Source organism: Stegodyphus dumicola, chromosome 1 (genome assembly GCF_044657685.1).
Source record: "Stegodyphus dumicola isolate Sdum_Otavi_A_Nest chromosome 1, ASM4465768v1".
Taxonomy (NCBI): domain Eukaryota; kingdom Metazoa; phylum Arthropoda; class Arachnida; order Araneae; family Eresidae; genus Stegodyphus; species Stegodyphus dumicola.
The window spans coordinates 236010561-236028768 of NC_140768.1; the positions used below are offsets into that span (position 1 = coordinate 236010561).

An 18208-nucleotide genomic window follows, 5' to 3' on the forward strand; every position below is an offset into this window, starting at 1 on the left:
AAAAACTGCATTCCAGGGGAAAGGTTAATGAGTTAAAAGATTTTTTTTATTACCATTTTCATCCAAATACACTAAAATACACAAAAAATATAGTTTTGGTCTAAATTCTTCACATTTTTATGTTCAAGAAGTAACTTTGTTGGAAAGGAAACAGTTGACAATCAAATTTATTTTCATAGTAAAGAACTGATTGTTTTCTTACGTCAAACTGCAAGCCTATGACTTTTTTGCCCCTTTTCCCATTAAGTTCAGAAATTTAAAAAATAGTTTTTTAAGTCTAAATATCTTTTAAGCTTTCAAAATTTAACAAAAATCTAAAATTCCTGCCCAGAGTAACATGAGAAGATGATATGAAAATAAAAAATAAGAAAAATTAAATAAATAAAATTAATAATTTGAGCAGGCAATGTTTCATTGTAAAAGATTTCTAAATTTTACATGAACTTCAACATTTTATATATTAAAATAAGTTTATTATCAGCTGCAATCAATGGCTCTTTCTTAAATGAATGAGAAGAAATCTAAAATCATGTTTCAACTTCTTTATTTAGCCATTCTGAATCCTGTTGTAAACAATGCATCTGAGGTAGCTGACTTGAGCAAGCACAGGTTTGTTCAGACTTGCTGGTTTACCATCAAATTTTGACATTCCTTATCTGCAAGCCAAAGAGAGATGTTGTCTCTGCACTTTGGGTATTAATTTTATGAAATGGAGTACAATATGAATGAATTGTTTGACAAAAAGAGTGCAACTTAATGGCAATAAATGTGCTCATGGTTCAGTATCTAAAGAAATATCACATTAGTTAGTTATTTAAACTAAGATCTAAACATTCTTACTGAAGAACAAGCACTGCTGTTTGAATTTTAATTTCTTCAAGAGGAAGAATTCAAGATAATATCTGGTAAGTTTTTCTGCAGTACGCGAAAATAAGTTTTCATGCTTGTTTTGAAGACAAAGAACTTTCTGAAATACTGTGGCAGAAAATTTACCATTTTTAAAACTTTTAAACCTTTTTTTAAATGATGTGAAAAGTTCAATATTCTGAAGATTGTTTCTACCACAAACATGGAATCCTGATAATCTACAAATTTTGTCCATTTCTTTTTCTGACTGTTACTTGGTTGGTTGTTTCTAATTATGATAGAGCAGGAAATAGATACTCAGTCTCAAATGAAATTTATGTTGTTATTTCTGGATAATATTGTAAAGAATTTGTGATAAGGTAAGTAACAGAATTTATAACAAAAATTTTACTTCCAAGTTATATGGCAATTTTATTGAACTGGTTGACAATAATTCTGTTCTCTCATACCGGAGTCCATTTGAGAATGAAGATTCTAAGGTGATTATTTTAAATTTAACACACGCTAGAACATAAATAATATTTCTTCAGTAAGCAGCTTCAGTGATTTTGGTGATTGATTAATTTGTCATGTAAACCTAATAAATGGATCTTAGTTTGATTTTAAAAAAATTCAAACTCTGCTACTGATAGTTTAACTTTATTTGTGATATGAAATAACATTATTTTAATAACTTATTAAATCCACATAGGCCTTAAATAGAAGATTTAGCAAGCTCAAATGTTTACTTTTTTAGTATTGCACATTAAATCATAATTCTTTACATATAATATATATACATTGCTCTTAACTATGTTTAATATGGTCATTCATAGATTCTTGTAATGTAATAAACAGTTGATGAGTTTTTATACATTAAGGTAAAAGTATATTTAGGGGTACCCCTTGGCAAAAATTGGCAATTTTTGGTGGTGCATGGATACTGAGTTTGTACAATTCTTAGACTTGTTATTTTGTCTTTGTGTAGGGGCGATTTTTACCGAGTTTGTGCAATTCTTGTTATTTTGGCTTTGTGTAGCACCGATTTTAACGCCAAAAATCCATGTACACAGTGACCTATTTCCACTTGAAAAAAACATGACCTATTTTCACTTGAAAAAACATCACAGAATTGTACAAACTAGGCATTGCGCACTCCCTTGACTTCATCCATGTACATGTCGACTTATTTTCACTTTAAAAAATATCAGAGAATTGCACAAACTTCGTATTGTGCACTCCCTTGACTCTGTCCATGTAGTACACATCAATATATTTTCACTTAAAAAGTCAAAGGAGCACCCAATTCTAGGTAAAAGTATATTCATGGAACATTCAACTACTCAGGTTACCATAAATGAAACAACTTGGTGATAAATGAAACAACAACTTCGTGATAATACAAGGGGTACCCTTCAAGCTACTCTAACCTATATTAATTACAGACTATGAAATTTCCTCCAATTGAATTCAATTTGCATTTTTACCTCTTCTATATCCTAAGCAATTTTTTACAGTATTTCACGACAAATCGTACAACTGTTACTTATTAATGTACTAGCTGTACCCGCCCGGCGTTGCCCATGCATTTAGAAAATGCAGATAAGTGAATAGCGCAGGAATAGTAGTGTAGGACATGTAGACTGTCTCTCTCTCTCCCCCCCCACAAGCTACAAAAAAGAAATGAATTGTAATTAATCGATTTAATGTATCGTCAAAACAGCAAACTAACACTAGAATAAAGAAATCAATTGTTACAATCAAACGTTATTTGAAAACAAATAATAATATCAGTGAGTCAAAAAAACCGTGATTAATTAATTATAAATAATAAGCTACAAAAAAGAAATGAATTGTAATTAATCGATTTAATGTATCGTCAAAACAGCAAACTAACGCTAGAATAAAGAAATCAATTGTTACAATCGAACGTTATTTGAAAACAAATAATAATATCAGTGAGTCAAAAAAACCGTGATTAATTAATTATAAATAATAAGCTACAAAAAAGAAATGAATTGTAATTAATCGATTTAATGTATCGTCAAAACAGCAAACTAACGCTAGAATAAAGAAATCAATTGTTACAATCGAACGTTATTTGAAAACAAATAATAATATCAGTGAGTCAAAAAAACCGTGATTAATTAATTATAAATAATTTTTTTTTAATTTTTCTAATTCAAAAATCGAAAATCGGGCTTCGAGGTCTGGTGGCCAGCCCCTTTGTGCTTCCGTATAAAAAATTCCAGGTCCCTGCGTGCGATAGATTTGGCTGGAGAGCTCGGTCAGACAGACAGACAGACACATTACACTTGCTTTTATTATTATAGATGTTAGAATAAAATATATACAATAATTATTTTAACGTACACTGTACAAAAAAAAAGGGACAGTTCTGTATCTCCCGTTCTACTGGACCCATTGACGAAATTGCGTTTTCCATGTCTCGAAAGCACGACTTAGGATACATATTAAATTTACATATAGCATTGTTCTAATGTAGGTATTTTGACATAAAATCAGACTTTTTCTGAAATGACATGCCAATTTTTTCCAATATTTCGATTCTTCTATGATTCAAATTATACCAAACTGCCAAGTTCTGTAAAAAATTGCACAAGTAGTTTTTAAAAAATTAGCTCTCAAAATTTTAGCTCCTCAACGTTAATTCAATTTGGTATGTATTTGTTAATAGCTCTTTTTTTATTACACTTACTTGATTCCTTCTTTCACAGTTCGAAATGTAGGTCCATTCCAAATAAAATTCACCCATTTTTTATGATTTATTTTTAAAATTTGTATTTTTAAATAATTTTTATATATTTTTGGAAAAAAAATTTGAATTGTAACCTATAAAATTTTTACCATCATCTTAAACATATTATTCAACATCTCCGAAGATATACATGAATTTATATATTGACGCGTTTTGAAATTTGGCATATTTGTTGAAAGCGATAGTAACATCTAATGTGATTTATGCACTTTGTTAAAATTATTTGAAAGTAAGAACAAAGTCACTTTTTTTCCCACTCCTGCACAATGGAAGGGAAAGGAAAATAAGTTGCCATATATTAAAAAGTTCGCCAAGTAAATTATTCTTGGCGCAACTGAAAAAAATTTGACAAGCTGAATTTTTGAATTTCTCTATAAATTTTACTCCAAATGTTACAAAATTTAATATTTAGGCATAATCTGAGTCGTAGAATTGAAATATGGGAAAAAATTGATGTGTTATTTCAGAAAAAAGACCCATTTTTGTATCAAAATACCTATGTTAGAACAATGTTATATATAAATATGATTAAATCCTAAATCATGCTTTTGAGACATGAAAAACGCAATTTGAATTTCACAAATTGACCCTGTAGAATGAGAGACAAAGAACTGCCCCAATCAAAATATTGATTTTGGGGTAAAAAAAGTGTTATTGAAAACATTAGGTCTGATACTTCATCTAAAAAGAATTTTTTGTCATGCTTAAGAGTAGAAATGTTACAGATTATTGAATATAATTTTTTTAAGATACCTTATTAAAATACTAGTTTTAGAAAAATTATGTGAATAGAGGAAAAAAGTATTTGTAGAATTTAATTTCATTTAATGCCAACACAGTTTTTATATTGCCCAAAACTAGTACTTTCTGATTATCTTCACTCCCATTAAAAAATTCCACAAGAATAAGCAAATATGTCAAAAAAAATAGTTATCTGAAAACTCACACCGTAAAGAAAAGTTATTTATATGGCAATCCAGGTATGCATGTATCATGTCTGTTTTGACATGTATGCAATTCTGATGTTGTATGATGTCAAAATTGTGAAATTCTCTGATGTTTCATTAAGGAGAAGCAGATTGCTGCATACATAGGGAAAACAACAGTGCAAAATGGAAGGCTCAGGAAAAGTATGTGCTTTATTACCAATGTTTTTTACTTTCTCAGTTTTATTTTTTAATTGCTCTCGTATAGAATTCTTAGTGCGTCATTTTGAAAATGGCTGTTGCCTTTTGCACATTAACTTATGAAAAAAATTTGTCACCAACACGTTTTTAATTTTGGGCTGTGGGTGTGCAGATAATCAGAAAGTATCCCCAAATCTATCATTTTGTTAAATTTGTCGTATTAACACTAACACAGCAATAGTTAATGCTTTATGATAAATATGATTAAGTTCTATGATGGTTAGTGATGGAGTAAATTTTAGCGTTTTTAATCACTTTTAATTATCAAAATTTGGTGCTTTAACAACAATTAATCACCAACTTAAAAACTTCAATTTTAGATAGCAATTTCGCTTTAATTTCTTTTTTTCTTGATGATTAATACAATTTTTCAGATTTTTTTCACAGCACAGATGAGTGGTTGATAATTAAGTAAATCCAATCTTAAAACCTTTAGCATTCTAAAGATTTACAGATTGATGTGAGCTGAAACAAGTAACTGAATTTCTCGTAAACAAACTATGCAGACATTCATTTATGTTTAATTTTGTTTTATTTTTTTGGTTTTATAGATTATTTAAAACTAAAGCAAATTATGCGGTTGATATAATTTCCATAGCATGCACACTAGCTTCATTCTTCCTTGCTCTGTATATTTCTATCCATCAAAGCAGTAATTACTGGAGCCATCTCCTTATATAAGTATCATTAAGCTCATGCTCATAGACAAAACAAGAAAATCTCCTCCCTCCTCAAAAATTGCAATGTATGGTCAGCTAGTATTTTTCATAGTGGTATGCCATTTTAGCTGACTATTTTTCCAAACAATTTAAAATACTAAAATGAGAAGCAATAATTAAGTTTTTATAATATGTTTTCAGAGTTTATATACATTTTTACTCAAAACCATATAACTTTTTTCGGTAAAAGTTTACAATTGGGTGCCCCTTGTTTTTGGCGATTCTTTTTTGACGCCAAGATCAGCACCAGGAAGGCACAATTTTAAAATGGCCGCTACACAAAACCAAAATAAGAAGTCAAGAAATTGCAGAAATTCTGTGCCCATGTACACATCAATCGGTTTTCACTTAAAAAAACATCCCAGAATTGCACAAACTAGGCATTGCGCACTGTCTTAAATTTGTCCATGTACACATCAATCTATTTTCATTTAAAAAAAAACTAGGAAGCTAAAACAGAGTTAAAACTATTATGGTAACCAGAAATGAGGTTTTATCGCCAAAAATTTTTTTTAAATTTGTCGCTTATCGAAGGGGCACCCAATTCTACACTAGAGCCCTTTTTTCTTCTTATTATTATTGGTTGATCATTACATTATGGTAACTTGGCGTTTTTTTGGCGAAAATTTGGCGACCAACTCTCCTACAGCAACCCTCTATTTTTTTTTCCTGCCGCCATTTTGTCTTCACGAAGTAAAGACATGTTTCTTTTCTTCTTATCTACTGAACACTTCTTCCAACAATCTACTAGCCGAATTACACTTATGCTAGAAATTTTATCTAACAAAACTGCTTAATCATGACAAATATTCACTGCAAAATTGGGAAAAAGTGCACAATACCATACTCCTTACGCGTTTTTCAAAATAACACATACACATAAACCATGTACACGCCGACTTATTTTTACTTAAAAAAACATTCCAGAATTGCACAAAAATAGCATTGCGCACACTCTTCACTATATCCATGTACACTGCTTTTTTCTCATAAATTAGAAAAATTTCACGAAAATACATGACAATTTTCTCAATCTTTAAACCCGGTAAAAAGAACATATATGAAATTACCTGATCGCGAAAAAGTAATGAACATTTCCACATATAAAATAAATAAAATATCCAAAAACTTTTACCTCTAAATCATCTATTACGTTATACACGTCACCAACGAATTCATACCGTAACCATTACAAATACTTAGTGTCAAATATTTAAATTATTTCCATGCACGTTTACTTCAACTAAAACGTATACCAAATTCCTACAAACATAAAATTCACAAAATAACTATCATTTAATTAAAATATAATTAAATTCAAAAACACTACTTAAAATATAAATGAGCACATACATTAAATTAATACATACATAAATACCCATTTCGAATTCACTTTAGTTACGGCCATGGGATCCAAAAATTCACGAACACTGTTTCACACAACACAGAATAAAGCCAAATACAAAATTTCCAGATTTTTTCCTGATTTCCCCCCTTTTCCGATTAAAGAACCGTAATTCGTCCATTAATATCACATGACATATCCCATGATCTCTCATTTCCCTCACACAAAATAATGCGTAATCGGAACTGAGTACTGCTCACATTATTACCAAAGTCCCAGGTAGTAACCTTTATCGCCTCCAAAATGTCGCCAAACTACCAGTTACCATATTGTAAAGATCAACCTTATTATTTTGTACAGAAACATATTTATCCTGCATCATTTTATGCAATATAAAAACTGAACTGTAGGAAAGTTATTTATTTCTAGCACTCGAATTACAATATTAAAGCTAGACTGCATAGCTAGAAAATAAAATATATGCATTACAAAAGACAATCTATGTTGACTTTGTGATACCACGCTATATTTTTTTAAATTGAAGATTAATTTTTCTTTTACTAATTATTCATAAATTTGAGTGAAAATTTAGGATCAAAATGAAAACAGAAAAATCAACTGACATTAATGAAAATCTCACATTTACTTTCATAAAATCAGTTTAGTTTAAAAAGGGGTCAATGGAGTGGGGATAAAAAATAAAAGCTTACAAAAGGCTGGAAAAAGCTGATTAAATTATTAAGCAGAATTCACACGACAACAAATAATACATTAAGTTAAATACAGTAAAAAAGTTTTTTCTACGAACAATTTGTCAGAAATTTCAAAAAAAAAAAAAAAAAAAAAAAACTTAAGATCTCTCAAATATAACATCTTTTTTAATAATGTTGCATAATGAATGTTTATCCTAAAAATATTACGCACCTCACATTCACAAAAAATTATTTTCAGCTTAATTTTTCACATTTGCCATATATTTTAAAAAACATTTTAATGAAGAACTTTTATCTGTTATTCTTGCGCCAATTTTTAAAATGAGGTGCACTTATTTGCAGGAATAGTACAGCTAAATAAATACAACATCTACAGGTAAATGTATAAATATAAGAATGAACAGTTGAATCTGTGAAATCTCTTGAAGTGTATATTATGTGAAATAGTTTAATTTATGATGCTACTCAATATCGTGAACAAAATAAAAACTTTCAATATTAACAGCACTACAGGCATTAAAATATATTCAGTTTTTGTCCATACTTTGTCAAGAAGTTAGTGTAAAATGGTCAAGACTAACAAATCTTTCACAGTGGATCTCATTTTAAGACAGCTTTAGAGGAAGAAGCCTTCTGAGATAAGAACAAGGCTTCTTGTAGAATAGGTCTAAATCTGCCAATTCATCGATCTGGGTAACTAAGATTCAACTTATCTCACATGTAATAGATAAAACAAGGTGATGCTCCATCTTACTGAAAGATCTGAAACTACAGCTTACATTTCCATTTGCTTAATTTGAAGAAATAAGAGCTGTAGCATACTATATCTTCAACAATATAATATCTTCAACAAACAAACAAAGAAAAAATCCAGACATCTTGTAACTCATCAGGTAGTATCAATCTTAAACCTTTACAGAAATGTTCATGTAGATTTTCAGAACCTCAAATTTGATAAGGCTGGCAATTTATGACTGGGATTGGCATTATTTAAATTATGGCAAAACATTTTGAGGGCTATCTGGCTAAGAAAAAAGATGCAGTCATGGAGGACCTTTTTAAAGAAAACTGGCTTGTATTTATATTACCTATGAGAAAAACCTATGAAAAGTCCTGTGTAGACACCCCATTCACTTGAATTTGAATCTTCATTAAACTATTAGTATTCAGTGATTTTACCACTTGGCCACTGGTAAGATTGTTGAAGGAATTTGCACAACTGTTTACATGGAATATGACCTCATTTATGAAGATAGTTTAAAGAAATTCTGGTACATTGTCAAATCTCTGTAGCACGCTAACAAAGTAACTCTATTTTTATAGTCTCATCGTTTAACTGAAGTGTTGAATTCAGCAGGATCCTAGCACAGCTCCACACCCTTGGTGCGCTCACTTATATGGCATGTATTGATGTGTACATGGACAGAGTCAAGGGAGTGTGCAATGGCAAGTTTGTGCAATTCTGGGATGTTTTTTTAAGTGAAAATAGGTCGATGTGTAAATGGATACCGAGTTTGTGCAATTTTTTTACTTGTTATTTTCAAGTTGGCAATTTTGAGAAACGTGCGAAGCAGTTGGCGATTCTGCACTTTCCCAGTTTGTTGCCAAGAGTGTGGGCTCTCCTAGAATTTTACCGTTAAATTCTACAGGAATATAACGTCAATTTTATGTCGGACATTGCACATAGTTGATTTAGGAAGGCCTAACTATTGCCTTGACCATGAAATGGACTTCTGAGGACTACAAATATAAAATTGACAATTAGTTTTTAACACTGTCTTCTGATGTTCTCCTATGCAAAATGAAGTAAAAGAAAAAAAAATCAGGTAATCTGTTTCTATAAATGAATTAAATAAAAATTATTTTCCAAAGATTAGCCAAAAGCACTTTCAGTTTATTTCATTTAATATCTACTTCAATCAAATTTCATGAAGTAGCCCCTTCTGTAAACGGAAATCCTATACTTATTAGTGACCAAAATCGGAAAAAATAAATTTCTATAAAATTCAGAAACTGTTCATATCATCGATTGCACTTTGATATCATTAGGAATAATCAGGAACTGGTTGTACATCGGAGAACAATATACGTTTATAACTGAAAAAAAAAATACTCATAAAAAAAGATGTATTTGATACAATTCCTCATGATAAATTTGTGAATTGAACTACCTTTTCTATGACAGATTCGATGGTGCCGGTTTGAAAGTTAGTAATCATTAATTCTTCTCTCTCTTCTAACTCTTTCACACTAGGAATACCAATGGGATTATTTTTTCGAATTTTTGATTTTTTTTCTTTTGACTTTCCCATGTTATTCACAATGAAAGTCTATAAAATGAAAAGTTATCAAAACATCAAAACACACACACAAACCTCGTTTGTCTAACCACGTAGTAAACACATGCTACTACAAGCAACAAAATCGTTTCCACACATATGTAACTAAATTTTGAGCGAAATCTATAATTTATTGTTGTATACGAAAATATATAAAAGTTTTGGAATTAAGCTGAGATAAGAGTTTTGGAAATTTTCTTACAATAATAAATAAACAAATCATCACACAATTTAGTCGTCTTTGATTCAAACATCCGATGTGTAATATTTAACAATTTGTAAATGGCAACATTTAACATTTAGTAATTTTTAATTGGCAACACTTTGGATTTTGCTGGAGTTCTCGTGTAACATAATAGTACATTCTATGATTATAAATAAATAGTTTCTAAAAACTAAACGTGCACCCTCATTATTTTATATGGTGTCAGGAGTGTTTTCCTTTCAAAGTGGAAAGTTTAAAACCACCAGAGCCGATGAAATTTTATGGAAATCTTGCTTCAAATTAGCAAACATGGCTGCAATCTTTCGATATATACGAAGTAGCTAGTGCATTATATAATAAAGAAGAGAAGGTAAGAGTAAAAAACTTTTCTTCATGAAACAGGAATTCGCGGTCCTGAAATATATAATACATTTTCCGCTAATATCACATAAGCGGTGTAAATTGGCGCCAAACTATTTTGGCCTCCAAAATTTGGCAAATTTTTTTGGCGGCAATGAAAGCACCAAGGTGTGATTTTTAAACGTAAACAGAATACTAACTTTTATGTTTTGCAGTAGTGAAACGCCGTTATTTTATGTAAACAGAACAGTAAAATGAGATGATAAAATACTGGATGAGTAAAACAAAGTCCAACAGCTTTGCAAGTAAAAACATAGTCATATCTATGTAATTCATCAAAAAATAGTAGAATGAACAATTCTTCTAAATAAATATATACACTTATCAGAGAAGAGCACTGCGAAGTGAGTTTTAAACGCAAACAGAATAGCAAATTTTTGTGTCATCATGATATTTCACTTAGATGTTCTTTGAACATTTTACTCTAAAAAGAAAATATGTTTTTATAATTTAAAGTGAAATTAAATTTTTGCCAGAAAATTTCCCCATAGCCTCAAATTTTTCGATGAAAATCATATGCTGCACTAAATTCTATAAAACTAAAAATAAGAATGCATCTATTTTGAATTAACTATATTATCTATGTTAGTTAATACACTCGTGTGCAAAAATTAAGGACGAAGTCGAAAAATTAGCATATCAGCTGAACGAAGAGTCAGAGCGGACAGAAAGACCAATCAGGAGATTAAGTAAGTTGATGTACGGTAGCACATGCGCAGATATGCAGGTAGACGTAATGGGGGAGTGTCTGAGTAGTATAAAACATGTTGTCGGTGTAAGATCAGTATTTCTGGCAAAGAGATTGTATAGCACGATTGTACTCCGTATAGCAGTTAAAATCACACCGAGTTGCTGCCTCAGCGAGAAATGACGAATAATCAATCTGTTACACGACATCTGGATGCTTTTACCCGAGGTCGAATCATTGGGATGTTGGAGGAAGACCGCAGTGTGACAAGTGTGGCTGCAGAGTTCGGAATTGCTCACAGCATCGTTTCACGACTTTGGAGACAATTTCAAACTACAGGAACAGCTATCCGGGCGTTTAGTAGTGGTCGTCCACGAGGAACCACACCTGAAGATGACCGGTATATTGCCTTACAGGCCAGAAGAAACAGGCGGCAGACAGAGGGAGAAATCGCTAGACACACGACACAGGCGACTGGACGACCGATATCGCGTTTTACCGTGGCCAGAAGACTGCACGGTGGTGGTCTGTTTGCACGACGCTCTGTACGGTGTGTACCTTTAAAGCCTGCCCATTGGAGAAGGCGTTCTCTCTGGTGCCGGGAACACCGGAATTGGAGAGACAATGAATGGGGACGAGTACTAATTACAGATGAGAGCAGATTCAGTCTGAGTAGCGATTCTCATCGCATACTCATCTGGAGAGAGCGGGGAAGCCGCAATCATCCCTCGAACATCACTGAAAGGGACAGGTATGGAGGTGGCGGTGTTCTCGTTTGGGGAGGCATCATGCTTGGTAGTCGTACAGACCTTCACATCTTCGACTCAGGTTCAGTCAACGGGACCCGTTATTGTAATGAGATTCTTCTTCCATATGTGCGTCTTTTTAGAGGCGCTATGGGTCCGCAGTTCCTTTTCATGGACGACAATGCACCATGTCATCGCACAGTAGCTGCCGAACAGCTCTTAGAGAGTGAGGATATTGAACGTATGGATTGGCCGGCACGATCTCCGGATCTCAATCCCATCGAGCATGTATGAGATTTTCTAGGCAGACGCTTGGCAGCTCGTACCTTACCACCAGTAACGATTCCGGAGCTTCGATTGGCGCTGCAAGACGAATGGGCAGCAATGCCTCAACAACTCAGTGACACCCTCATTCTCAGCATGGACAGACGCTGTGAAACCTGCCTAGCAGTCAAGGGAGATCATATCCCCCATTAAAGACCGGATGTTTCTTGCTGGACACCCATCACAGGGATGTTTCGGCCTTCAGTAGCATTACGCTCCATGCTACTTTTTCAATAAAGCTTCTTTTTATCCCTCTGATTTCTCTTTTAGTAAGTGTTGCTTACATTACTCATGTCCTTACGTATTGGGGATCTTACGGTATTAAATGTGTTGATTTGGAAAGCTTTCGTACAAAGTTATATTGAAAAAACCGTCTCGTCCTTAATTTTTGCACACCAGTGTATTTAAAGCAAATTTTAACCGCAGAAAATTGTATGTAGCACAATACAGAAAAATTTTGACAGTACCTAAAATATCAGTATCTCACTGATTTTCTGATAGTAAACAATTTAGTTTTCGTCTTCTTTAGCATATTCATTGTATAACTTTTGCGTGCATTCCAAACAAACAGGGTCTTGGCAAGATAAACACAAATATACTGTCTTTCTTTTCTTGCTTGGGGGGCACAGACGACATGTTTTCCTTGATTTTAATTTTGCTTCTTTTGTGCACTGCTCCACATCCTTAGACTCAGCTTCTTTTCCTAAAATCCGCTTTATCGTCAGGCGAAATTCTCGATTTATTCTTGGATTTTTCCCTTTCGTGTGTAGTAGTGGTTGGACTAATTCTCTCGCTAATTCTTTCGAAAACACCATTCTGGTCATAACAGGGTTTTGGTTATAACCTTGGTGCAAAATGTATGCGTTTACTGTACTCATATCTACTAACCGGTAGAAAAGATCCATAGGCCAACGCGTTGTTCTCCTACTACAGGAATGGACAGAATATTTTTCATCTAAAGCATCAACCACCTTTGGTTCTGTTATAAAAACCAATTATTTCAGGTTTCTGTGTTTCCGAGTCTGTTTCTATCGAATGATGCAATGATGACATCAAAACCACTGCTCGCCTTTTTTTTTCGCAGAAATTTTCTTCACAGTCATCTTCTTCACTAAAATCACTTCCAACTTCGTCTAGAATTTTTTTTCAGTTCTTCTGCATAACGTGGATCAGAAGGATAAATGAATCTCCGCGAACCTAACTTCAGAGCCATGTGTTCACTACTGCCGAAAATTATAACACTGAGAGGAAGGTGAGGTCTCCCAGACCGCTCTAGAAGAATTTCAACAGATACACTTGCCAAAGCATTCCGATAAGAAGGGGTCAGAAAGAAAGTCACGAAACGTGAAGCTAGGGAAAGAATCTATTCACTTGGACAAAGCATGCAATGGGGGTGATGGGAGGAACATGCGGCGCGGTCCGTCAGACCGCACGTCCCCTGTCACGGGTTAAATATTCCACATCTTTCGATTGCCACATGCAAGAAACAAGACTAAAAAAAAAAATAATTAACTAAATTAAATGAAAACATTCATAACTTCACGCCATCTGAAGTTCAACATTCTCCCACCAACAACAGCTTAACCCTCTGCAAATATTTATATAAATATAGTATTAAACATATAAATTTAAACAAATTAAAATTTAATTTTTAACAAACACGTATAAAAGTAAAAAAGCAAATTTAAATCCTAAAAAAACTAAAATAATTTTTTTAAAAAATTTTAAAAAAATGTGCAAACATATAAAAGATTTAATTCTTGAACTAATCTACAATATCATTTAAATTCAGAAGCATAAGCAAATCAAGTGCAAAATCAATCCATGAAAATAAATTCACTAATTTAGCAAATTAAAATTAAGCTAAATAATTTTTTTTAAAATGCATAAGTGAATGACCGTTGAGTAGGCAGGAGACAGACTTATCAAGGGGAAGTTGCCTCTAAACCTAACTCTCCAATCATTCAATTCGTGTTTCGTCATTCATGCAGGCAAGGGTAAAAGTCAAAACCAAATGTAATACCAATAAAGTGGTACCCTTAGAAATTAACATTTAAGAATTAACATTTAGGAATTAAATTTAAGAATAAAGTTTTAAAAGGAAAATACTAATGAAGTCTTTTGAGAAACAAGCAAGTAAAGTCAAGAATTAAATGAAACTTTTTTTAAAAAAATTAATTCCCTATAAAAAAATCTAGAAACCAATGTATTTTAGAAACCCTTGTCTACAGAAACCTCCCCGACACGAATATGCATATCAATAAAAAGAAACTAAAAAAGAACTAGACATAATCCATATAAACCAATAAGAAACAAAAAGAACTAATTCACAATTTTTAAAAAACATACATTTAATAATATAATTTCATATTTAGAAAATACTTAAATACTACATAAAAAATTTTAATAAATACTTAAAGCAAGTAAATAGTAAGTTTTAATTCTAACTTACCTACTATATGATTGTTGGGGTCTGTAAAAGAGAAGTAAGTGTGTTCTTCAAATTATATAGATGGCGCTTATGTAGGTAAAGTTGAGTGTCAAGCTGCTATCTTTGTTATAGTAAAAAAATTTTTGTAAACATTAATATTAAAAATTAAATTAAAAATTAAAAATCCTAAAGGTAGTAATTAAGTAACTGAGCCAATCAAGAGATGTAAGTTTGCTTGAAGGAAAATAAAGTGGTGTTGTGAATAAAAAATGTGAACTGTTTGTAATGTGAAATGTGTGTTCTGTTGAAAAATTGTGTAAAAATTGTAAAAAAAAAAATTGTAAAAAACGTAAGTGATTTTTTTGTGTGTGTGAAAATTGCAAATTGAAGTAATTAAGAAAAACTGAAATTTTTTAAAATTAAAGTTTTAAAGTAAAATTTCCCAAAATTTTTGAAACGAAGTATTAAAAAACCTCTAAAAAAATCTTCAGAAATTTCAAAAATTCCTGAGGAAGTTAATTAAAAGTTATATTTAATGAAAGAAAATATGAAAAGTTTAATGAACTTGATTTCAATTGGTATATCAAAACTTAACTAAATACTGGCTAAAGTATGGAAATTTAGAAGAAGATTAAAATCTTCACTCAATTCGGGCTATAATTGAGACTTTTGAAAAGATTTGGCCCTTAGGTAGTTAAAAAAATTTAATTTTTTTAAAAAAAGTTTCATTTAATTCTTGACTTTACTTGCTTGTTTCTCAAAAGACTTCATTAGTATTTTCCTTTTAAAACTTTATTCTTAAATTTAATTCTTAAATGTTAATTTCTAAGGGTACCACTTTATTGGTATTACTTTTGGTTTTGACTTTTACCCTTGCCTGCATGAACTTACCCTTGCCTGCATGAATGACGAAACACGAATGGAATGATTGGAGAGTTAGGTTTGGAGGCAACTTCCCCTTGATAAGTCTGTCTCCTGCCTACTCAACGGTCATTCACTTATGCATTTTTAAAAAAAAATTATTTAGTTTAATTTTAATTTGCTAAATTAGTGAATTTATTTTCATGGATTGATTTTGCACTTGATTTGCTTATGCTTCTGAATTGAAATGATATTGTAGATTAGTTCGAGAATTAAATCTTTTATATGTTTGCACATTTTTTTAAAAATTTTTTTAAAAAATTATTTTAGTTTTTTAGGATTTAAATTTGCTTTTTTACTTTTATACGTGTTTGTTAAAAATTAAATTCTAATTTTTTTTAATTTAAATTTCATTCCTTGCAGCAATGGCGCAAAGAATATGTAATTTAATTTTTTTAAATTAAATTCAATTTATTCTTATGAAACAATATTAAACATATATATTGTCGCACGCGTACAGGATCGTTATGAAATGAATGCACAAGTCAGATGGAAAATGAACAAAAATTTATTATTATCACAACAAAAATGCTTAAAATTTCTCAAATTAACATGCAGTATTACAATATCTGACAGTAGTAATCTTTTAACTACTCAAATGTCCAATAGAACGTAATTCAAAACAGCTAAAGAACGCTAATCCGCGAATTCGCTACAATCAACAAGAGCAGTTTTCTAAACAACAACAAACTAAGCAACTACTACAAACTGAGATGTTTTCCTCCTTTTATAACATTTTAAAATCACGCGCTAGAATTTTCCAGTACTTTCTCGAAATCAAAAAGAGATATTTATTTATTTAATACACGCGCTCTTGTATTTTCAATTTTCCGGCTTAGCTTTCTTTTAATATTCGTCACGCGCTGCACTGCGCGAGAAATAAAACCATTTAATTTATAATTGAACTAACATTAGCTTTTTAAATACCAAATTCGTAACACTTCCCCCTTCCCAAGGACTGCACGTCCCGGGCAGTACAATCCCTGGACAGGAAGCTAAACTTTCAACTGTGGCACAAATGCATTAATAAGCATTACATTACAATAATAAACAACATGAACAATAAATGCAATAACTAACTTAAGTTGTTAATACAACAAGTATTGAGAGTTTATCATAGTGTAAAATGTAGGGCACGTTATTCATTGTCTTAATTTATGTGAAATATTTCACTATTATCTAAATGTGGCGAATACTAATTTGATTACATTTAAAATTTGAAACCGGAAGAGCTAACAATGCATATTTTGCAGTTTGGTTCAAAATTTTTCCCAAAGACCGTTCGCTTACTTAAAAGTAAAATCCATAAATTTGTCAAATCTGGTAGTAAGTTATTTTCTTTTAATTTTTAAGAGTTTTATGCGGCTTGTTGCTACTAAAACAGTGAACGAGGGGGGAATTTTTATTTTTATTTTTTAAAAACGTTAATTTAATTTTAATTTACGATTGTTTAAAAAACTCTGACAATATTTTATAGCAGACATTATGAAAATTATATCCTGTATTAATTGTTTCTTAAGACACACGCATTTCCAGTCAGTCTCAGAAAATCACCCTCCTACAGTACGCTTTATCCTATCTTTCTGATTACTGTTTAAAATTAAAAATAAAATGAATAAAAAGACTGGAAATTGAGATCTTCAGATAGCAGTCTATTAAAGAGCTCACCATTAAAAATTTCAAGGTATTAGAAAAATATTAAAGCTTTAAAATTGTGAAAAAAACATTGTGAAAAATTCAATTTATTAGAAATGTTTTATATTAGTTACAACAAGGCGCAAATATTCATAAGAACTAAAAAAGTATTAAAAAATTAATTTCTTAACCAGTTAACTGTGTCGTTTTGTGTCGCCAGAATCGAGCCATGACGAGTATATTCATCAATCTCAGAGTAAGTTGCGGTGGTAAGATATTGGATGAAAAAGATGGGTTTATTTTATGAAACTGAAAATGTTATTACTAATATTTACTTACTTGGTTAACATAAGTATATATTACAAACATATTAAACTAAAAACGCAATAAATTAAATTAAATATTATACATATAAAAATAAGAATTTAAATTACTGCTGTGGAGTTATATTCAGCGAAACAGGGTACTATACACAATGGGACTTTGCAAATCGAACACCAGTAACGCGATTCATTCCTGATCTTACGTTTGTAGCAATGCAAACACCTTCGCGTAGGTTTTTTTTTTTTTTTTTTTTTTTTTTTTTTTTTTTTTTTTTCCCGATATTCCGGGTATATAATCCGAAACATGATTCCCGCCGAGTTTGTGTCGATTTCTTTCTTTCAATTGGATACGTCGCAAAAGTGTCTTCAATAAATTTGAACAAAAAGTTGATACGCGATAATGTTCCATTATTTTTTTATATAATATGAATGCATTCAGACACATAATATTTAAGAAATGAAGAAAGAGCTTTTTGTAGTACTTTTTAAGTCGTTTTCTTGCTGTGGAGTACGCTATGATAATTCCATAGCTCATATCCACTCCACCCATTTTTTTATTATAATCAATCATTATCTCCGATTTCTTT

The 18208-nt window shown here is 31.3% G+C and overlaps 1 protein-coding gene across 1 annotated transcript in view; it reads right to left on the reverse strand.

The window, feature by feature from the left end:
* The window catches only part of LOC118197520 (HEAT repeat-containing protein 3), a 140951-nt gene extending 130952 nt beyond the window's left edge, over window positions 1–9999 (reverse strand). Inside the window, exon 1 of the mRNA XM_085826547.1 lies at window positions 9761–9999. Within this exon, the coding sequence (XP_085682673.1) occupies window positions 9761–9901 (141 nt within the window). The 5' untranslated portion in view covers window positions 9902–9999. The remainder of the gene's footprint in view (window positions 1–9760) is intronic.
* Window positions 10000–18208: the final 8209 nt, after the last annotated feature.